The 17,697-nt window shown below is 39.4% G+C and overlaps 2 protein-coding genes across 2 annotated transcripts; both read left to right on the top strand.

Moving 5' to 3' along the window:
- The first annotated feature begins 547 nt into the window (after positions 1-547).
- Positions 548-925, top strand: LOC135471443 (histone H2A-like). The gene has a single exon (XM_064750690.1). It carries the CDS (start codon positions 548-550, stop codon positions 923-925), a length of 378 nt encoding a protein of 125 aa, XP_064606760.1.
- A 176-nt stretch (positions 926-1,101) lies between these two features.
- LOC135471436 (uncharacterized) lies at positions 1,102-6,530 on the top strand. The gene is made up of 8 exons (XM_064750680.1): positions 1,102-1,453; positions 2,173-2,256; positions 3,083-3,214; positions 3,412-3,474; positions 3,761-3,877; positions 4,128-4,202; positions 4,627-4,735; positions 5,372-6,530. Exons 1-8 carry the CDS (start codon positions 1,447-1,449, stop codon positions 5,976-5,978), a joined length of 1,194 nt encoding a protein of 397 aa, XP_064606750.1. The 5' UTR covers positions 1,102-1,446; the 3' UTR covers positions 5,979-6,530.
- Positions 6,531-17,697: the final 11,167 nt, after the last annotated feature.

Raw genomic sequence — 17,697 nt, 5'->3', positions numbered from 1 at the left:
ATCCTTATATATTATACGTAGGCCTATACTATTCTTTTAAATATTCCCCATGCATTCTCAGTTGTAACTGTCATCTATAAATTAGGTCTACATATGCTTTAATTTAAATATAGCTTTTATTTTAAGTTTCTGGAGGGCTTTGTCGAGGACGTGACCTCAGCATGAGGCCCACAGAGAGTAATTATACATGTAAATAATTGCTGAGATTGATTTGGAGTCTGGTTCCGTATCGAAGATAAATAATCTCCTATAGGTAGAGCTATCCACAGCAACGATTTATAAGAATGGAACAGCATAAAGGAAAAATCGAAAGCGCGAACCTAATAGAAAACATTCTATCTACCTCTAATTGGCTGGTGTGACAATTTTACCCTCTGCTGGTTGGTTGAAATGATTGCCAAAAAAAAATGTATCTAAAAATAGCAGAATCCCCACAGAGGGTATATAAGGCCATGTACAGCCTTCTGGCATCATTTGTACTCACATTGAACAAGGGACAATATATATATATATATATATATATATATATATATATATACAACTAAAGATGTCTGGACGTGGTAAAGGAGGAAAGGCGAAGAGTGGCAAGAGCCAAACCCGCTCATCCAGGGCTGGTCTACAGTTTCCTGTAGGCCGTATCCACAGATTTCTGAGAAAGGGGAACTACTCTAACCGTGTCGGTGCCGGAGCTCCCGTTTACCTGGCCGCTGTGATGGAATACTTGACCGCTGAGGTGTTGGAGCTGGCTGGAAACGCTGCCCGAGACAACAAAAGGAGGACCATCATCCCTCGTCACCTGCTGCTGGCCGTTCGCAACGACGAGGAGCTGAACAGCCTGCTGTCCGGAGTGGCCATCGCCAAAGGAGGTGTTCTGCCAAACATCCAGTCTGTTCTTCTGCCTAAGAAGTCCAAGAAATCTCAGTGAGTCGCTGTTTCCAAGTGACACAATCCAAAGGCCCTTTTCAGGGCCAAACATTCCTTCCGAAAGGAACTTGATAATAGAGCATTTACAAATACAATTTTTCTCTTCTGTAAATAATACAAATTCTAAAATATTTAATGATTTGGTGAAATTGATTGTTGCAGTGATCTAATGAGCTTAAGAGGCAAAATGGGCAAGACTAGTAACAAGTTAAGAATATACAAGTAGGCCTAAGTCTAGAAATCTACATGTATTTTTAATATCAAGGTTTTAATGTTATACATGTGGCCACTGTACTGCAGATATTCGTCTACTGACTAACCAGTGTGATCGGTGCACATCTTCACTTGACTAACCTCAGCAGACGATTAAATGACGTCACTTTTTTTGGCGTGATGGCTCACGAGGACGTGACGTAACTAACAAATGATGTCACAGATATCAATAAAGTATTACCACTTCAGTTCAGACGAATCGATTGTCAAGACTGACACCAGCACCTGAATAATCATAGACTTAAGTTTATGGCAGGTAAATGTTCATGTCTGTATTCTTTTCGACATTATGAGGGATGAGAATTGTCGGCCGATCAGCAGTTTTTGTCGTGAATAGTGAAGAAGTATATAATTTTAGAGAAAATGATCAAAACTAATCGTTATACTGAAGTATAAAGGGCCAGCTAGTAGAAAAAATTTCATATGATTTTGATCAAAACGATTCTCTTCCCTGCATTTATCATTACAGAAAGGAAATATATGAATAATGGCACATGTGTAATTCATAGCAAACACTTGCCCATTTGTCTTATTTTGTAGCGTATCTATAACACCGCAAAAAGTGATAAACAATATTACAGTGTACATTAAACTTCTGAATACCGTTATCAGTAATGATTGTTTCAACAGGCGTGAATGTTGATTTAACATCAAACTGTTTACTGCCTACATTAAGCCTGAAGCGATAACAATAAAGTAATGGCGTCCAAACTTTGACATCGTTGACGTATTTTGCTCAGACTTTCGATGTTTTGTGGTTATTCAGAATCTGTCATATTTTGAGTATTTATAATACTGGCTCTGAGATGGGTTAGCCATTTTTCCAGCTTAGCTTCAACATTATTCTGAAAGTTGGGGAGAATGAAAGAGATCTCAGATCTAGGATAATGCATGATCGTTGATGCCAGTCTAAAGTTTTGATAACACAACATGCGCATTGTTCATAGGAAGAGAATTGATGATTTGATTTTCCAGAAATGATGACAGAATACATGAACAAGTTGCCAGTTATTGGCACAGAATATCGAAGGAGCAACTATCCGCCACCGGCAAGACAAGGTAGGCATGTATAATTTTCATTTCAGGATGTGTAGCTATTTAAGTTACAGTTTTACACCTTAATGTAAGTCTTGGATCTGATTTCCATGATACTATGAAACACATCTTTCTTCCTAACTTTATACCTTACTACATTAGGTCAGTGTTACTGAGCTTATACATGGTTGATCTTATCAATTTCTTCTTCCTCTTAAGTTTTAATCTGCAGCTATCCTTACAATTACTCCATTGTCATTGAAAAGACTAAAAACATCAGTGACACCCGGTATTAGTTGATATGCAAATGGGCCTAATGTGTTCGAATAAATTTCCTTACTTCATGGTACGTGTCAGAACCCTCCTCAAAGAGTAGGCAAAGAGTAAATTTAAATTCATAGTTTAAATTACTGAAGTCACAAAGAAGCTATATATTTTGTGGGTTATGTTTTTTGACATGGGTTCTTAGCATTTGATATAAAAGAGTTTTGCATCAGAAACTAAAGAATAATGTCTTATCACATACCCAGGGCTATTTTTTATTATTATTTTTATGAGGAGTCGGCTACCCTGGCCGGAAAAATAAAGTATTAGAATTGGTCGCAATAATTCTAATTGTTGATGAAAGCAGCTGGCTGCATGTCATAACTGGTAACTATCTTCAAATAAACCCACCGTATATCAGTTCCAGTTTCTATTCCCTAGATCTGGTGTATCCAACAAAAGAAAACTTTAATTTTTCCAAAGTGAAGGCCCCGTAACATTATTTTTCACGGATGACGGCTGGCTATATGAACAAATTTTCGTTTATTATTTATTTAAGGGGTCTGTTTTACTTCTTGCTTTTCAGTTTCTAAACTGACTAAAGACCAGCAAATTTCCAACACGGGTGTAAAGCTTTCCTTTTGTCTTCCACCGGTGGCCAAACCAAGAAGAAATGAAGACTTCAGACAGAAGACCTTCGACGTCAAACATGACATAGGTGATTTGCTTTTAACCTTTTAGTGATACCTGATATAAATGTACAAGAGCTACAACCAGAGATTCATTGAGAATTTGAACATCCTTCTCAGAAAAGGCAAATTGTGATGGATGTTAATCAGTTTGTTTTCAACGAGAGTACATGTAATACCATTTTGTTTCCGTTTTCTAAATACCTATTTTTTTTTCAACCTTCAGTTGACACAACTATCAGCCTTCCGAGAACCCATGTCACATCAAAAGCCTCAATGCAGCAGGCAGGTTAGTTAATAAGCCATATCTAATTTATTTTTTAAACTGAACAATCAACGAATAAATTTCTTATTTATTTTATTGCAAGTGTCAGAATCTTGGTCGAGGTTGAAATTTAAATATACAGATTTTGAAAATATTGACTAAAGTAGCGAAGAATTTCCATGCTTTGAGCATTTGTTTATTGCATAAACACGTACCGGTAGCTTCAGAGATTTTGTGTCGAAAATGTACGACAGCCATTATTACAGTTTCTTTATGGGGTCTGTTTTTTGTTTCTAAATTCCTAAACTAGCTAAAGCCCAGGAAACTTTCAACATGGATTTACTTCCACTTCGTCTCCCACCGCTGGCCAACCAAGGAAGAAATGGAGAGCTCAGACAGAAAATCTTTAACGTCAGACATGACATAGGTGATTGAATTGTAACCGATTTCTAGTTAATACATGATATAAATGTTACGTTATTTTGTTGTTTTCTATGCGTTTTAAATTAAGATTTTTTTCATGGATAATGATTGGAGAGAGTATTTGAACTGTCACTGCGGCAGAGAGACATGGTGTCAGAAATGATAATTATGTTGATCATTTCATTTAAATTGTTTTCAACGAAAGTAAGATCACTTTGTTTAGATTCTCTAAATACTTTTTGTTTAACCTTCAGTTAACACGAAGTTCCCTCTGCCGAAAATCCATGCTACACTAAAACCCACCACACCCACCACGCAAGAGCAGAAAGGTTGGTGAATAACTTCTATCAACTTTTTTTTTAATTTTGTTTTGAAAAATTTTAAATTTCAGCTTTTTAGAAAACACTTCAGCTTTAGGGATGGTGTGTTCAAAACAACAGATTATGTTTGGAAATTACTGATTCCAATATAATGGATATTTGTGTCAACGAATTACGTTTACACAAATTTTCTTAGTGAATGACTTACTATAAGGTAACACTCCGCTTTCTTAAAGGACACATCAACTAAGTCATATATTCAGTTAAATTTGCAGTACAGTATATAAGTAATATATATATATATATATATATATATCAGTAATTTTCCGAAGTCCTGTAGTCTGATATAGACTATGTTAAAATATGTTTCATATCATTGTTTTGTAATATGTCTCTTTGTCGCACAAAGCTGAAAGAAAAATTTGTGTTTCAGGAAATATCAACGCCTCCAGGGAAGAACTAAAACTGAAACTAGCTGAAAAACTTCTTCGTGAAACTGAGAGAGCAGCAGAGTTAAGATATTATCAGATGGAGGGTGAAAGGTACGGTTTTGTCATGTGCACGTACTTGTAATTGCTTTATTTATTTATTGTTTGGCACTTTCAAGTATAATACAGATTTATTTTATAGATAAATTTATTGAAGTGACCTAGTTCCTGATCATATGAACCGAAAAACTGAAGCTGTGAAACTGTCAAATCTTTTAAATTTGAGGGTTTTCTTGTTGAAATGTTTCGTATTCGGAAGGCTTTTTAAGTACAGCTGCATGTGTCGGTCCTTTGATCTTCGTCTTCTTGTGTAAATATTCAGGTTTTGACCTGAATTCAGTTTTACCTCGCTTTTGAAAGGAAGTTTTTCTTTTTCGCATGTTAAACCACTCTGTCTCAGTTATATAAAAAGAGACAAGTTTCTTGTATAGTGACACCGATCATCATTTTAGTCACCAAAATACTATCCCACACACCTTACTTATCCCACTTCAATTTTCGTGGTGTGTTCCTTTTTACCCTTGTATTTCGTTACAAACTCCGGTCTGAAGAACTAATGTAAATAAGCAAATGTAACAGAAATGTGAATTAATTAATATCCTTATTGCATGTTACCATTCACACGGACTTTATTCCAGTTACAGAGTCTTCCTTAATTTTAACGTTCGCTCATGATTTATTCTCTTTTAGGTATTTGGAGCACCTGAGGAGAAACTGGGCAGATATTAAGAAGGAAACCGACAAAGCAATGGGAAAAATAACCGGAATCTCTGCCAGGAAGGAGGAAGTACGCGAGGCGCTGAAACGACAGAACAGAGACATGGCAGATCTGAAGCGGAAGTACACCATCAAGACGTACCGCAGTCAGCGCCTGAAGGATGTCTGTGCCAGGCTGGAGGCAGAAATGGCGAGAGAAATGTCACTGCAGGTCACCAGAAAGTTGGACAAAAAGCTGGATAATAAGTTGGATGTCTCTAGGGCTAATGTAAACCAGAACAGTTCTGACAGACCAGTAGAAGAATGGAGGAGGGCAAAGCAAGAGGCTTCTGTCCCTGTCATGCCTTATGCCTCAGCAAACCATCGTCAGGCACCGGTGCACGTGAAGGGGGCATCTAAAGATGGAAGTGGCTTCTATAAATTCATTAGCAGGATGCTGAGTGATAGGAAAAGGTCTGACGGAGATGCGAGCAAATCCAGAAAGCAATCACCCATTCAGTCTATCAAGCGAAAATGCCAGAAGCTCATCTGCAGGTTAAAGGGTCGAAACCGGGTAACACCAAGTTCCGCGGAAAATTAGATGACTGTATGCACGTGGGCGTATTGAAGACTGGTTAAATGAGAGAATATTACACATGGTTTATGCCACCATTAATTTCCAGTCAATTTTGTTTGCTAGAATTAAGGACTTATCAAAACATAGGCATGTGGTTACACATTACGTGTACGGTAGTTACTATAGTGACGATAATACACACGTAGTGATAGACCTTTCACTGCGTGTTGACGTGTAGAATTTCGCCAAAAAAAAATAATTTTCTGATGTAAATAATTTTGTCTAATGTTGTGAACGTATTGAAACCAATATCATAATTAATGCGATACGCAACCCTAAACGGTTTCATTGAATTCAATTTGTGGTGCTAGAAACAGCTGTTATTTGTCAGAGTAAGTCAACCGCTTCAAGCTGCTGTGTTGTAATCGTGTTTTGTGAAGGACTTCCAACCAGAACTCGTGTCCTAGAGAATTTTTCCTTAAAATCGTTAATGCGGCTTAATGTTTACAATGTGCGGGATACTCCTTCAGGTTTTGGCCTACATTTACATGTATGTGTCAATACATATTTTGCCATATGAACTTATTTTTGTACATATTTTGAAATATTTCAAAGAAATTTCAAACTGAGTTTATTTTGTGTACATGGTACATCGTTTGATATTGCTGATAATATATACAAATGTTTGACATCAATATTCCAAGCTTCTGAATTTTTTATTCAATTACTGTTGCTGGATTGTCAAGATTATTGTAATTTGAGTCCCTATAATTAATTTGAGAGATACACTACCGTTATGATGCATAAGGCCTTTGGCACATTCCACAAACATCTTTAGACCAAATTACCCATTAAAAGAAAACAGAAAAAAGATGAACACCGTACCGTAACATTATGCTGTTTACAAAGTATCTACTTGTAGAAGGTTGGTAGCATGCACGGTAATGTTACACTAGACCATGTCAAAGACACCAGGTATGAGGCCTCACGGGATCACAGTATGCGGACAATCCTATACTTGTGTCCTCTGAGACGTTGAGTGCAGTAAACCACCGCCACAAAGTGTAAGCCAGTGGTGAGAAACAAACCAGAGTAACACAGTAAACCACTGCCATAAAGTATAGACTCGTGATTTAAGCCACTGATGAGAGAAAAACAAGAGTAATGCAGTAAACCACCGTCAGAAAGTGTAAGCCAGTGATGAGAGAAACCAGAGTAATGCAGCAAACCACCTTCACAAAGTGTAAGCTAGTGATGAGAGAAACCAGAGTAATGCAGTAATCCACAGTCACAAAGTGTAAGCTAGTGAAGAGACAAAAACCAGAGTAATGCAGTAAACCACGGCAGTGTAAGCTAGTGGTGTAAGCCAGTGATGAGAGAGAAACCAGAGCAATGCAGTAAACCATCGCCAAAAAGCTCAAGTGGATAAGTGAGTGCTTGGGGTTTAACGTCGTAATTAAAAATTTTTCAGTCACATGATGACGAAGGCGTCCTTACATTGCATGTATTGATACATGACGGATTTCCACCGTTCGTACTTAGTGCAGCTTCACTGAGACGACTTACCGGAGGCAAGTAAGGTGCCCCACTCGAGCCATTTATGCTTATGCGGGTCAATCAGTCGTTCCACTTTCCCTTAATCCGGAACGTAAAGCGTTTTTCTTTGAAAGGAGAAGAAAACTTAAAAACATGACACTATAGGCTGAAAAGAGAACTCAATCTGGTGGTGCATGCTGCATAATTTTGCAATTTTTCCTCGCCATACACGTAAAGCCTCAAAACGGCAAAGCTGGCATAAATCGCTGAATCCATCGCGTCCTCCATCTTTAACACCCTGTAATTTATGCTGGGGGTGTGTTACCTCTCAGCCAATGAGAGTCGTTAAAACTGCCGGCTTGTTCGCGTAAACTCGGAACCTCGGCCCAACATTCCGGTTTCCCGATCGTCAAGCGGAAAACGAACTCTACTGTTCGCTACCTTCTGGGAAGAAGAGTTCTACCGCAAATGTATGAACTGCACTTCGGCGTTTTCCAACGGCAATTCTCCTCCTAACACAGAAGACTTCAGGACTAGTTCCTAGGCACAATGGAGTCGCACACAGCGGAAATGGGCGATGACTTTATTTATAATTTATCAACTTCAGGTACATATTTTAATTTTTTTTAAGGCGTGCACCTGCGAGGAAATGGATACTCTTTTCAATGGTAATTCATTGCTATTAAAATTTTCTTCTCCTTTAAGGTGTTAGGTGTTTCCCAACCAAGGACTGACCATGGATTTACTGCTCGCGAAACGGACGCTCTACCACCATCGGGGTCGGTTTCATAAAGTGTGATGTACGTGATGAGTAAGAAGCCGGAGTAATACAGTTAACCACCGCCACAAAGTGTAAGCCATTAATGTAAGTAACGAGGAAGAAACCGGAGTAATACAGTTAACCACCGCCACAAAGTGTAAGCCATTAATGTAAGTAATGAGGAAGAAACCGGAGTAATACAGTTAACCACCGCCACAAAGTGTAAGCCATTAATGTAAGTAATGAGGAAGAAACCGGAGTAATACAGTGAACCACCGCCACAAAGTGTAAGCTATATAGGATATGTAATGAGTGACCCGAAGACATTAAATTTATTTAACGAGAGTGTAAGAGGACAACCTGTCTATATATACTCACCATGATGTGGCTGAAATTCTGCAGATGTGATGTTAAGGCATAATCATTCTGTCTCTCCCTATATTTATACATTATATATCCCCCATGCAAGCATCCCATACGTATAGGTCGCTCACTCACTGATCTTCGCCTGCTCTCCCCATGCATACATGCATGCAGCTGTATAGTGTGTAAAGTGACAAACATCGACAAAGAGCAATTTGAGCACTACTTAAGGTGTTAAACTGTGCTAAATTAAGCGGAAGTGAGTGGGCCGAGCGAGTGGGAGCCGGAGCTCCTGTCTACCTGGCTGCCGTGCTCGAATACCTGGCTGCCGAAGTTCTCGAGTTGGCAGGAAACGCCGCACGTGACAACAAGAAGTCCAGAATTATTCCTCGACATCTCCAGCTGGCCGTCCGAAACGGTGAGGAATTGAACAGGCTCCTGTCCGGCGTCACCACCGCCCAGGGAGGTGTTTTGCCCAACATAAAGGCTGTACTCCTGCCCAAGAAGACCCGGAAGGCCGGCAAATAAGCGCCCAGAACACCGACTGTCCGTCAAGACACTATCCATCCAACGGCCCTTTTCAGGGCCAACCAATTCTTCCCGAAAGAACCTTTTCCATCTAAGCACTTGTAAAGCAACTCCATGCACTCATTTTTACATACATGTTTGTACGTATATATGTGTGCATAAACGTGTGCATGTGTATATGTATGCAGGATCTCAACGTACGTTCCCACGTGCACATTCCTGTATATCTTCGTGTAAGTAATTAGCACGTTCTTCCAACATTCATTGAAAAATTAATCCGTTAAATTTACCAAAGTCTCTTGTCTAAGTGATTCTAGAATACATTCCGCAAAGAGATTATTCCGTTAAATATAACACACATGTACATACACTCACACATTCTCTTAATGCAACATATAGATTCTATTAGACTAACATTGGGGTTATTATATGTTGAATATGACAGCATTACGTTATAACAAAATACATTTTATTACATCACTCAGATAACGGGCTTTCTGTTAAAATAAACAGATTACTTCTTAATTTACATGTCCTATATATAAAAATCTTACCTTCATGTAAGTAAGAGGACAACCTCTCCCTCTCTCTCTCTCTCTCTCTCTCTCTCTATATATATATATATATATATATATACTCGTCATGACGTGCATGGCTGAAATTCTGCCGATGTGGCGATAAGGCATAATCATGACATATCCCCCCTGCAAGCATCACATACACATTCAGGTCGCTCACTCACTGCTCTTCGTCTGCTCTTCCCATGCATGCATGCAGCTGTATATATAGTGTGTAGCGCAGTAAAGTGACAAACATCCACAAAGAGCAATTTGAGCACTACTTAAGGTGTTAAATTGTGCTAAATTAAGCGGAAGTGAGTGGACCGAGAACCCATCCATAAAGCTCCTATATTTATTTATTTATTTATTTATTTTATTTATTTATTTACTTGCTTACTTACTTGTTAATTGCTGTTGTACGCCGTGCTCAAGAATATTTCACTTATACCACGGCAGCCAGCACTATGGTGGGACGAAACCGGGCAGAGCCCGTGTAGCTTCCAACATGTATGTCCACGTATATATAAATAAGTCACTGAATGGAGGCATGCATACATGGACTCACACAAAAAAATGTAATAATAATAAAGAAATAAAAAAGACGGGTCCGCAGTTGGAGGACAAGTCACCATACACCCTTTTGTGTCGAAAACAAAAACTAAATGGCCGCCCATTGTTAAAGCATTGGGGAAAAGGTCACTTTTTGCCTTGGACTTCGCTAGCGACCAGTAAGGCCTATAGTTGTACAAAATAACTTCACGAAAGCTCTGCAGAAATACTCAGACTATCTGGAAAGCTGAAAATTATACGAATCAAACGGATACAAGATCGCTGACAGCGATTCGAACACAGACATTTTCCTATGCAATAACCTTGGCAGGACCGTCTTCGGTACCCACGCCGTTTGTTATACGAAGGAGATCACGTGGTCTCTGCCTTTCGATCCGTCTTACAGAATAATGTGCCGAAGTGCACGTAAAGCATCACATGCGACAAACTCGTGTATAATCCCTGATCCATGCGTGCGTGCATGTGCCTCGGGTAAACACACCATGCAACATAGCCTATATATATATGACTCTACCATTACGCCATCGTTTCCAGCACCACGTCACGGTGTATACAGTTAATGCATATAGGCTTGCGCCTTACACGTGAACGGTCGCCCCGCTGCATTGTGGGTAATCGGCCAAAATTTCGACGTGCCCTTCACACACACCCCACCTCAACAGCTTTATAAACAAAGTCCGAACTGGGGTCCACATTTTCACACCAAATTTGCCCACAGGAACTCTTCATAAAAGTGAACTCCAAATGGATGCAACACTTGCCCGCCCAAAGCCAATGCTTCTTCAGGCATGTGCGCAGCGTTTTTACATTATGTAATGTACGCCCGTATTTATTTCATTTTATCTTAATTTTACTTTTTGGGTGGCATTTCAGTGTACTCGCGGATCTATATTTAGCCTACATGTAGATATACGTACATATATACTACCTTAAACCGGAATTTTGGCCACTGGACAAAATGATTACACATCCCTGCACTGGTGTGCGTGTTATATCAAGTTTCTTGAATAGCGAATGCATATTTTGTGCAAGCTTTCACGGAGGTCCGTGCGTGTCATCTATACATCCATGCATGCAGCATTGTAGTTGCAAGGAGATCGACATGCATTAAATGCAGTGGCAGCAATGGAAGCCGGCGTATGGACTGAGGTGCTTTCCCCATCGAACATACGTTCAGTATATACATATGTAGCAAACCAAGTAGAATACATGTATGAAGACATTCTAGATATTGTAGGTACTGGTACGCGTGGAGCAATGTGACAGGGCAGTGCATAATGTAATAGGTTTAAGGTTAGGGGCTTGTGCACGAGTGCCAAAACACAGCTTAACATTCGATGGCACTATATAGATATACGTAAAATGATGCTATTGTAAAATGTATAGTGGCATATACTTAGCTGTAGCTGTAGCTGTAGACAGCACAGGTTCGAGCAGGCATGCTGGAAAAGCAGGCTGACATGCAGGCCATGTAGCAGAGTGGCCGTTCAGGGGGAATAACTCTAAAGGGAATCTTTCTCATCGGTCCAGGCCGAACTACATGGCGTACGCCAATCAGTGAACCTAAGTTGAAAAGTGCATTGCTGCTAGGGCAGCGTGTATATAAGATCGCCCGTCTCCGCTATGTGCGGTATGCTCTCAAAAAAGTCAGTGTGCGCCATTTCGTACTCACCTTTTGTACACAAGATGTGTGTGTGTGTCTCAGGTAGGTCTACTCATGCAATTTGATCACATTAAAAGTGTATGTAGGCCTATACGCACAGAAAGATGATGTATACCCAAGGTACACATTAATGTTCCTGTGGTACACATCTTGTGTCTCTTTTGCATACACAGTTACTTTCACACTGTATATCTGCTTGTTTGCCAGTCTCTTTTCACAGTTACCCCCATTCAGGACTTTGCGCAACATGTAGTGCTTTTCCATTTCATCATTTTGTCCATGCACCTCTACCTGAAGTATGGAACCGATTTTCATGAAAATTAGCATATATATGCCTACATCTTCTCTGTAATTTAAGCTTGTGGGTGTTTAAGGTTAATTACAATCGGGTAATTACTTTCATAATTAATTCCGTTATGGTGCTTGGTGCAATAATGGGTTTTCATGTACACTGCATTCTCTTCTGATTGATACATTTCTCCATTTAAACTTGAAACGGATGTACCAGTAGTGCAATCGATGCACACAATGAACGAATGGCCCATGAAACAATCCAGGCCCATATGAAGTCAAACTAATTAGCCACATGGTCCCAGTACGAACCCTATATGTGTATATAGGAAAGCCTCCGTGCCTCTCTGTGTGTGTGTTTGCACCACTGTAGAATGAGAAGTGGGTAGGGGATGACGTGGGGATTGGGGCGGACAGGAGAGCCTGCTTTGGGTCGAGGCATTCCTTGACGTGTCGAGGTATGGCTTTGCATGCTTCGCCTGACTGGCAGAGCCAAGCCGGCCCGCGCTTTTCAACCAATCACCGCTCAGATAATTGTACACACCATGCATTCGTCCAGGTCCGAGTCGCGGGTATATAAAGCGCTGCAGGGCTTGTGCTCAGCATATTTATGCGTCACTCTTCGTTACCAGGGCGTCTCTGTGAGTTTTGACTGGGTGCCAGCTCATGTCGGCATTGTTGGGAACGAAATGGCAGACTCCCTGGCGAAGAGAGCTTTATCCCTTTTTGATATATCCTTTCATGTGCCCTTAAACATTAATGAAATTATGAGTTATGTTACACCTAAGTTTGTGGATATTTGGCAGCGGCAGTGGGATGAATCTAATAAGGGGAGGTATTTTCACAAGTATAATCGTTCTGTTTTGTTAAATTCGCCATTATCATTACGTTCCCGACGAGATGAATACAAATACTTATTTATTTAGAATGAATCTGCACCCATCTGGGTTATGTGATATATGCCTAGTTAACGATGATACTGCTCTTTTATTTACATGTACCCGGCACCCTAACGCTCACCGTGTTCTTTACCTGAACTTACGCTCCATTGGCCTTCGGCATTTTACCTTAACATCTGTTTTAAATCCTAAAACGAACCGAAATAAGACTTTCCAGGCCCTGGCCAATTTTCTTAGCAGATGTCGTCGTTTTTAATAATCCGTAGTATACAGAATATAACACTCATGATTGTATAAATATAATTTGCCTGAGTATTATTAATTATATGAAGGTATATTTTTTAATGTTAACATGGTTGGATCGGCCTATCTGTCGCTTTTATAGTGGTTGGTGTCGTTTTTTACCCATACAGAACTGATACGAGCTGACGCTTCTACTGTTTTTGTCTATAGGTATTATCTATGTATACTGTTCAGCTGTTCCTATACTATACTCTGTGTTCGGTATATGTTATAACATCTTGAGTGTTCTAACGCCCACCTTTCCCAAAAATCTCTTTAACCCATGTACCTGCCTTTCTTGTACTGTAAATATGGATTGTATAATTACATTAAGTAATGGTCATCATAGTGAACAATGACCCCGTACAAACACTTATTTTTTTCTTTTAGTCATCAAGCCCAAAATTCGTCGGCTATAATGCTACAAATGTTACAAGCTACAATGTGCTATCCCCCCCCCCCCCCCCGCTCAGCATATTTCTACTTGCTCAGCTCAATAGAAACAATCAAGCATGTCTGGACGTGGCAAAGGAGGCAAAGGTCAACTTAACCCCCTTTCTTGTACAGGCGTTTATTGAGAGTGGTTTTCATAGTGTTGTATATTTGATATTTTTGGGATTTATTTGTAATAGCTTTCGGTCTTGTAAATTCTAAATTAATAATACACGTTTGTTGCTTAGTATTGGGCTTTTTGACAACAATTTTATTTTCTTTTTTTTTTTTTTGCTGATAAGCAGTCACAACTGATATTAGAAATACAGTTAATCCAAGATTTCTATAATTGATTGTATATATAGTAATATATAGTGTATATAGTAATATATAATGTATATAGTAATATATAGCTCGGAGCAGCTCCCGAGCACTTTCTGCTATTTTTAACTGTCGTCTTGTAATAACTCTCCTGTGCATACACCAGTACAGTCATTAGTTACAGCCATGGATCACGCAGAAGGAGACGACATGGAAGTCGTGGAAACGCGATCCACTACAAAGCGAACGCGCGATTTTTCAGCATATAGGAGCTCCCAGGAAGGGAAGAAAGCAAAGCAGGTGGGTCAGAAGCAGGGAAATAACAATAACAATGTTGTAATTTCATCTATGGGGGGCTTACCCGTCATTGGGTGGAACCCAATTAAATTTGGTCAGAGTTTACAACAAGCAATTGGCAATGTAAAACAAGTAAAGAAAATTAATGGTAAAGATCTAATGATTGTTTGCAATAGTGCCACTCAAGCCTAAAAGGCAATCAGCATAACAACGCTGATGGGAAGAGATGTCTCCTGCAGGCTGCACTCAAATATCGCCCTATCACGTGGGGTGATTTATGGGTTAGGGGAAGACATCACTGAAGAAGTACAACAAGCACTGAAAAAATACAAAGTAACGAAAGCACAGCATCTGACTAAAGGGAAGGAAAAAACTAAAACCAGATGTATGTTATATTTTAATTTGGATGCTCTTACGGAAGAAGTTTCTCTCGGTTACGAAATATTTCCTTTCAAGCAATATGTTCCACCCGCCATAAGTTGCTTCAAATGTCAGTCCTTTGGGCATATTTCAGGGGAATGTAGGGGGCGCCAGCGATGCCCAAGATGTGATGGCCCCCATACATTTGATGAATGTCTTGACCTGGATCGCCCTAAATGTGTCAACTGCGGGTCCCTGAGCCATAGCTCGGCCTATATGGGTTGCCCATATAGAAAGCAGGTATGTAAAGCGCAGTTCATAAAGGTTACCAAGAAAATATCTTTTGCTGATGCGTTAAAATCAGTACGTGAAGAAGATAACCCCCATAGAATTTACCCAGAAGGGCCAAATGAGCGAGCTGTGACAGAAGGGCCGGTAGTTGATACCCCGCCTGAACAGCCCCATTCTATTACCTTTACACCCGTCAAGCCAGTCCTCAGGTCTATAGCCACTCGAACCCCACGTGGTGAACCCACTCAAACAGACGATATGTCTTTCACAATGGCCACAAGGTTTATCGCCATCTTTTCTAAAATACTAATAAGTCTTCGAAATCGAAGACCCTAAGAGTTTGGTACAGGTAGTGTTCAGTATCGCTCAGAGTCGTCTTGGCTCTGAGGCTGTTGATTTTAAAAGAATGACCAATATTCTATTTATCCTTTATATAATATAAATATATATTCCTATCTTGTTTTAGCTTTTTTATCAATGACTTTTAACATATTACATCAGAATATTTGCGGTCTTGGCGCTCATGGAGAGGAATTCAAGTGTTATATTCAAAATCTTAAGCCCGCTCCTCATGTTATGTCCTCAAGAAACTTTTTTAAAGCCACATATGGATTTTACTTACCCTGGGTATTTTATAGGTAGAATGGATAGGAATACAGACGGGAGAGGGGGCCTGGCCATGTTTCTAGACGGCCTATCCTTTTCAGATATAAAGTTACCTCCCTTTAACAGTATTAAGGCACAATGTTTTAATACTGCTACGAGGTCTGATGCACCCACAACTGTAGTTAATATATGCAATCCTTCTAGTCGTTTTGATAGAAACGATTTTGATACTCTTATGTCTTATATTAATAGCACTTGTATATTATGTGGGGATTTTAACGCTTACGGACACTTATGGGGTAGCATTACAACGAATTTCAATGGGAGGGTAATGACTGCTTTTATTAATGATTATGAAATGTGTGTTTTAATTGATGGAATGGGCACTCGTATAGATCCTCATTCCGGTTATCTGTCTCATTTAGACCTTACTCTTTCCTCAGTAGATATAAGTCTGTCTTCTAATTGGTTCGTTGATACCATAAGCCCTTTTTCTAGCGACCACTTTTTAAAGTTCGAGTGGGACAGAGTTATTCTCGCATGGTTCCGGAGAGCTTTATCCCTTTTTGATATATCCTTTCATGTGCCCTTAAACATTAATGAAATTATGAGTTATGTTACACCTAAGTTTGTGGATATTTGGCAGCGGCAGTAGGATGAATCTAATAAGGGGAGGTTTTTTCACGAGTATACTCGTTCTGTTTTGTTAAATTCGCCATTATCATTACCTTCTCGACGAGATGAAACGCTAGTTTTTCGCCTTATTTCGGGACAGGTGCCTACAAATACCTATTTATTTAGAATGAATCTGCACCCATCTGGGTTATGTGATATATGCCTAGTTAACGATGATATTGCTCTTTTATTTACATGTACCCGGCACTCTAACGCTCACCGTGTTCTTTACCTGAACTTACGCTCCATTGGCCTCCGGCATTTCACCTTAGCATCTGTTTTAAATCCTAAAACGAACCGAAATAAGACTTTCCAGGCCCTGGCCAATTTTCTTAGCAGATGTCGTCGTTTTTAATAATCAGTAGTATACAGAATATAACACTCATATGATTGTATGAATATAATTTGCCTGAGTAGTATTAATAATATGAAGGTATATTTTTTAGTGTTAACATGGTTGGATCGGCCTATCTGTCGCTTTTATAGTGGTTGTTGTTACTTTTACCCATACAGAACTGATACGAGTTGACGCTTTCACTGTTTTTGTCTAGGTATTATCTATGTATACTGTTCAGTTCTTCCTATACTATATTCTGTGTTCCGTATATGATATAACATCTTGAGTGTTCTAACGCCCACTTTTCCCAACAATCTCTTTAACCCCTGTACCTGCCCCTCTTGTACTGTAAATGTGGATTATATAACTACATTAACTAATGGTCATCATAATGAATAATGACCCCTTACAAACACTTTCTTTTTTATTTATAGTCATCAAGCCCAAAATTCGTCCGCTACAATGTTTCAAGCTACAATGTCCATAGCACTAGAACTGAATTTTTTTTTCTAGATAATGTACTTTTCCTTTATATATTATCCAGGTTAAAAGCACTTTCAATGACGTCACGTTTTGGCGCGCATCTACCAATTATTGATTTCATGTTATTGATTGGACTAGCACAGCAAGCATCATGCCAGGACGTGGTAAACATTGCCCTTTCCTTTTTGGTGTTATAGCTGGTTATCGAGGTTACTTCTATACCTTGCCAAGTTTATCTTCTGTGATCATTATATTACAGAGTGATATGTTGTAGATTTATCTAGTTGATACAAAGTTGTTTACTTGGGACGAGGTGGGTAAGACTGGCAATTTGGTCAGTTGAATAGATAGACCATAGTTTTGTGTGTGTCTCTCTGTCTCGCATATATTTACGCATAGATACATTAGATAGTTTGTAAAATTGTTGACGGTTGCCAAGGTTTGGCTTTCTTGAACATTTTGTGTGCGGGTGTGTGTATATACCCGTAC

Source organism: Liolophura sinensis, chromosome 7, assembly GCF_032854445.1.
Source record: "Liolophura sinensis isolate JHLJ2023 chromosome 7, CUHK_Ljap_v2, whole genome shotgun sequence".
In the NCBI taxonomy this organism is placed as follows: Eukaryota; Metazoa; Mollusca; class Polyplacophora; order Chitonida; family Chitonidae; genus Liolophura; species Liolophura sinensis.
This window is presented reverse-complemented; position numbering and strand designations above follow the sequence as displayed.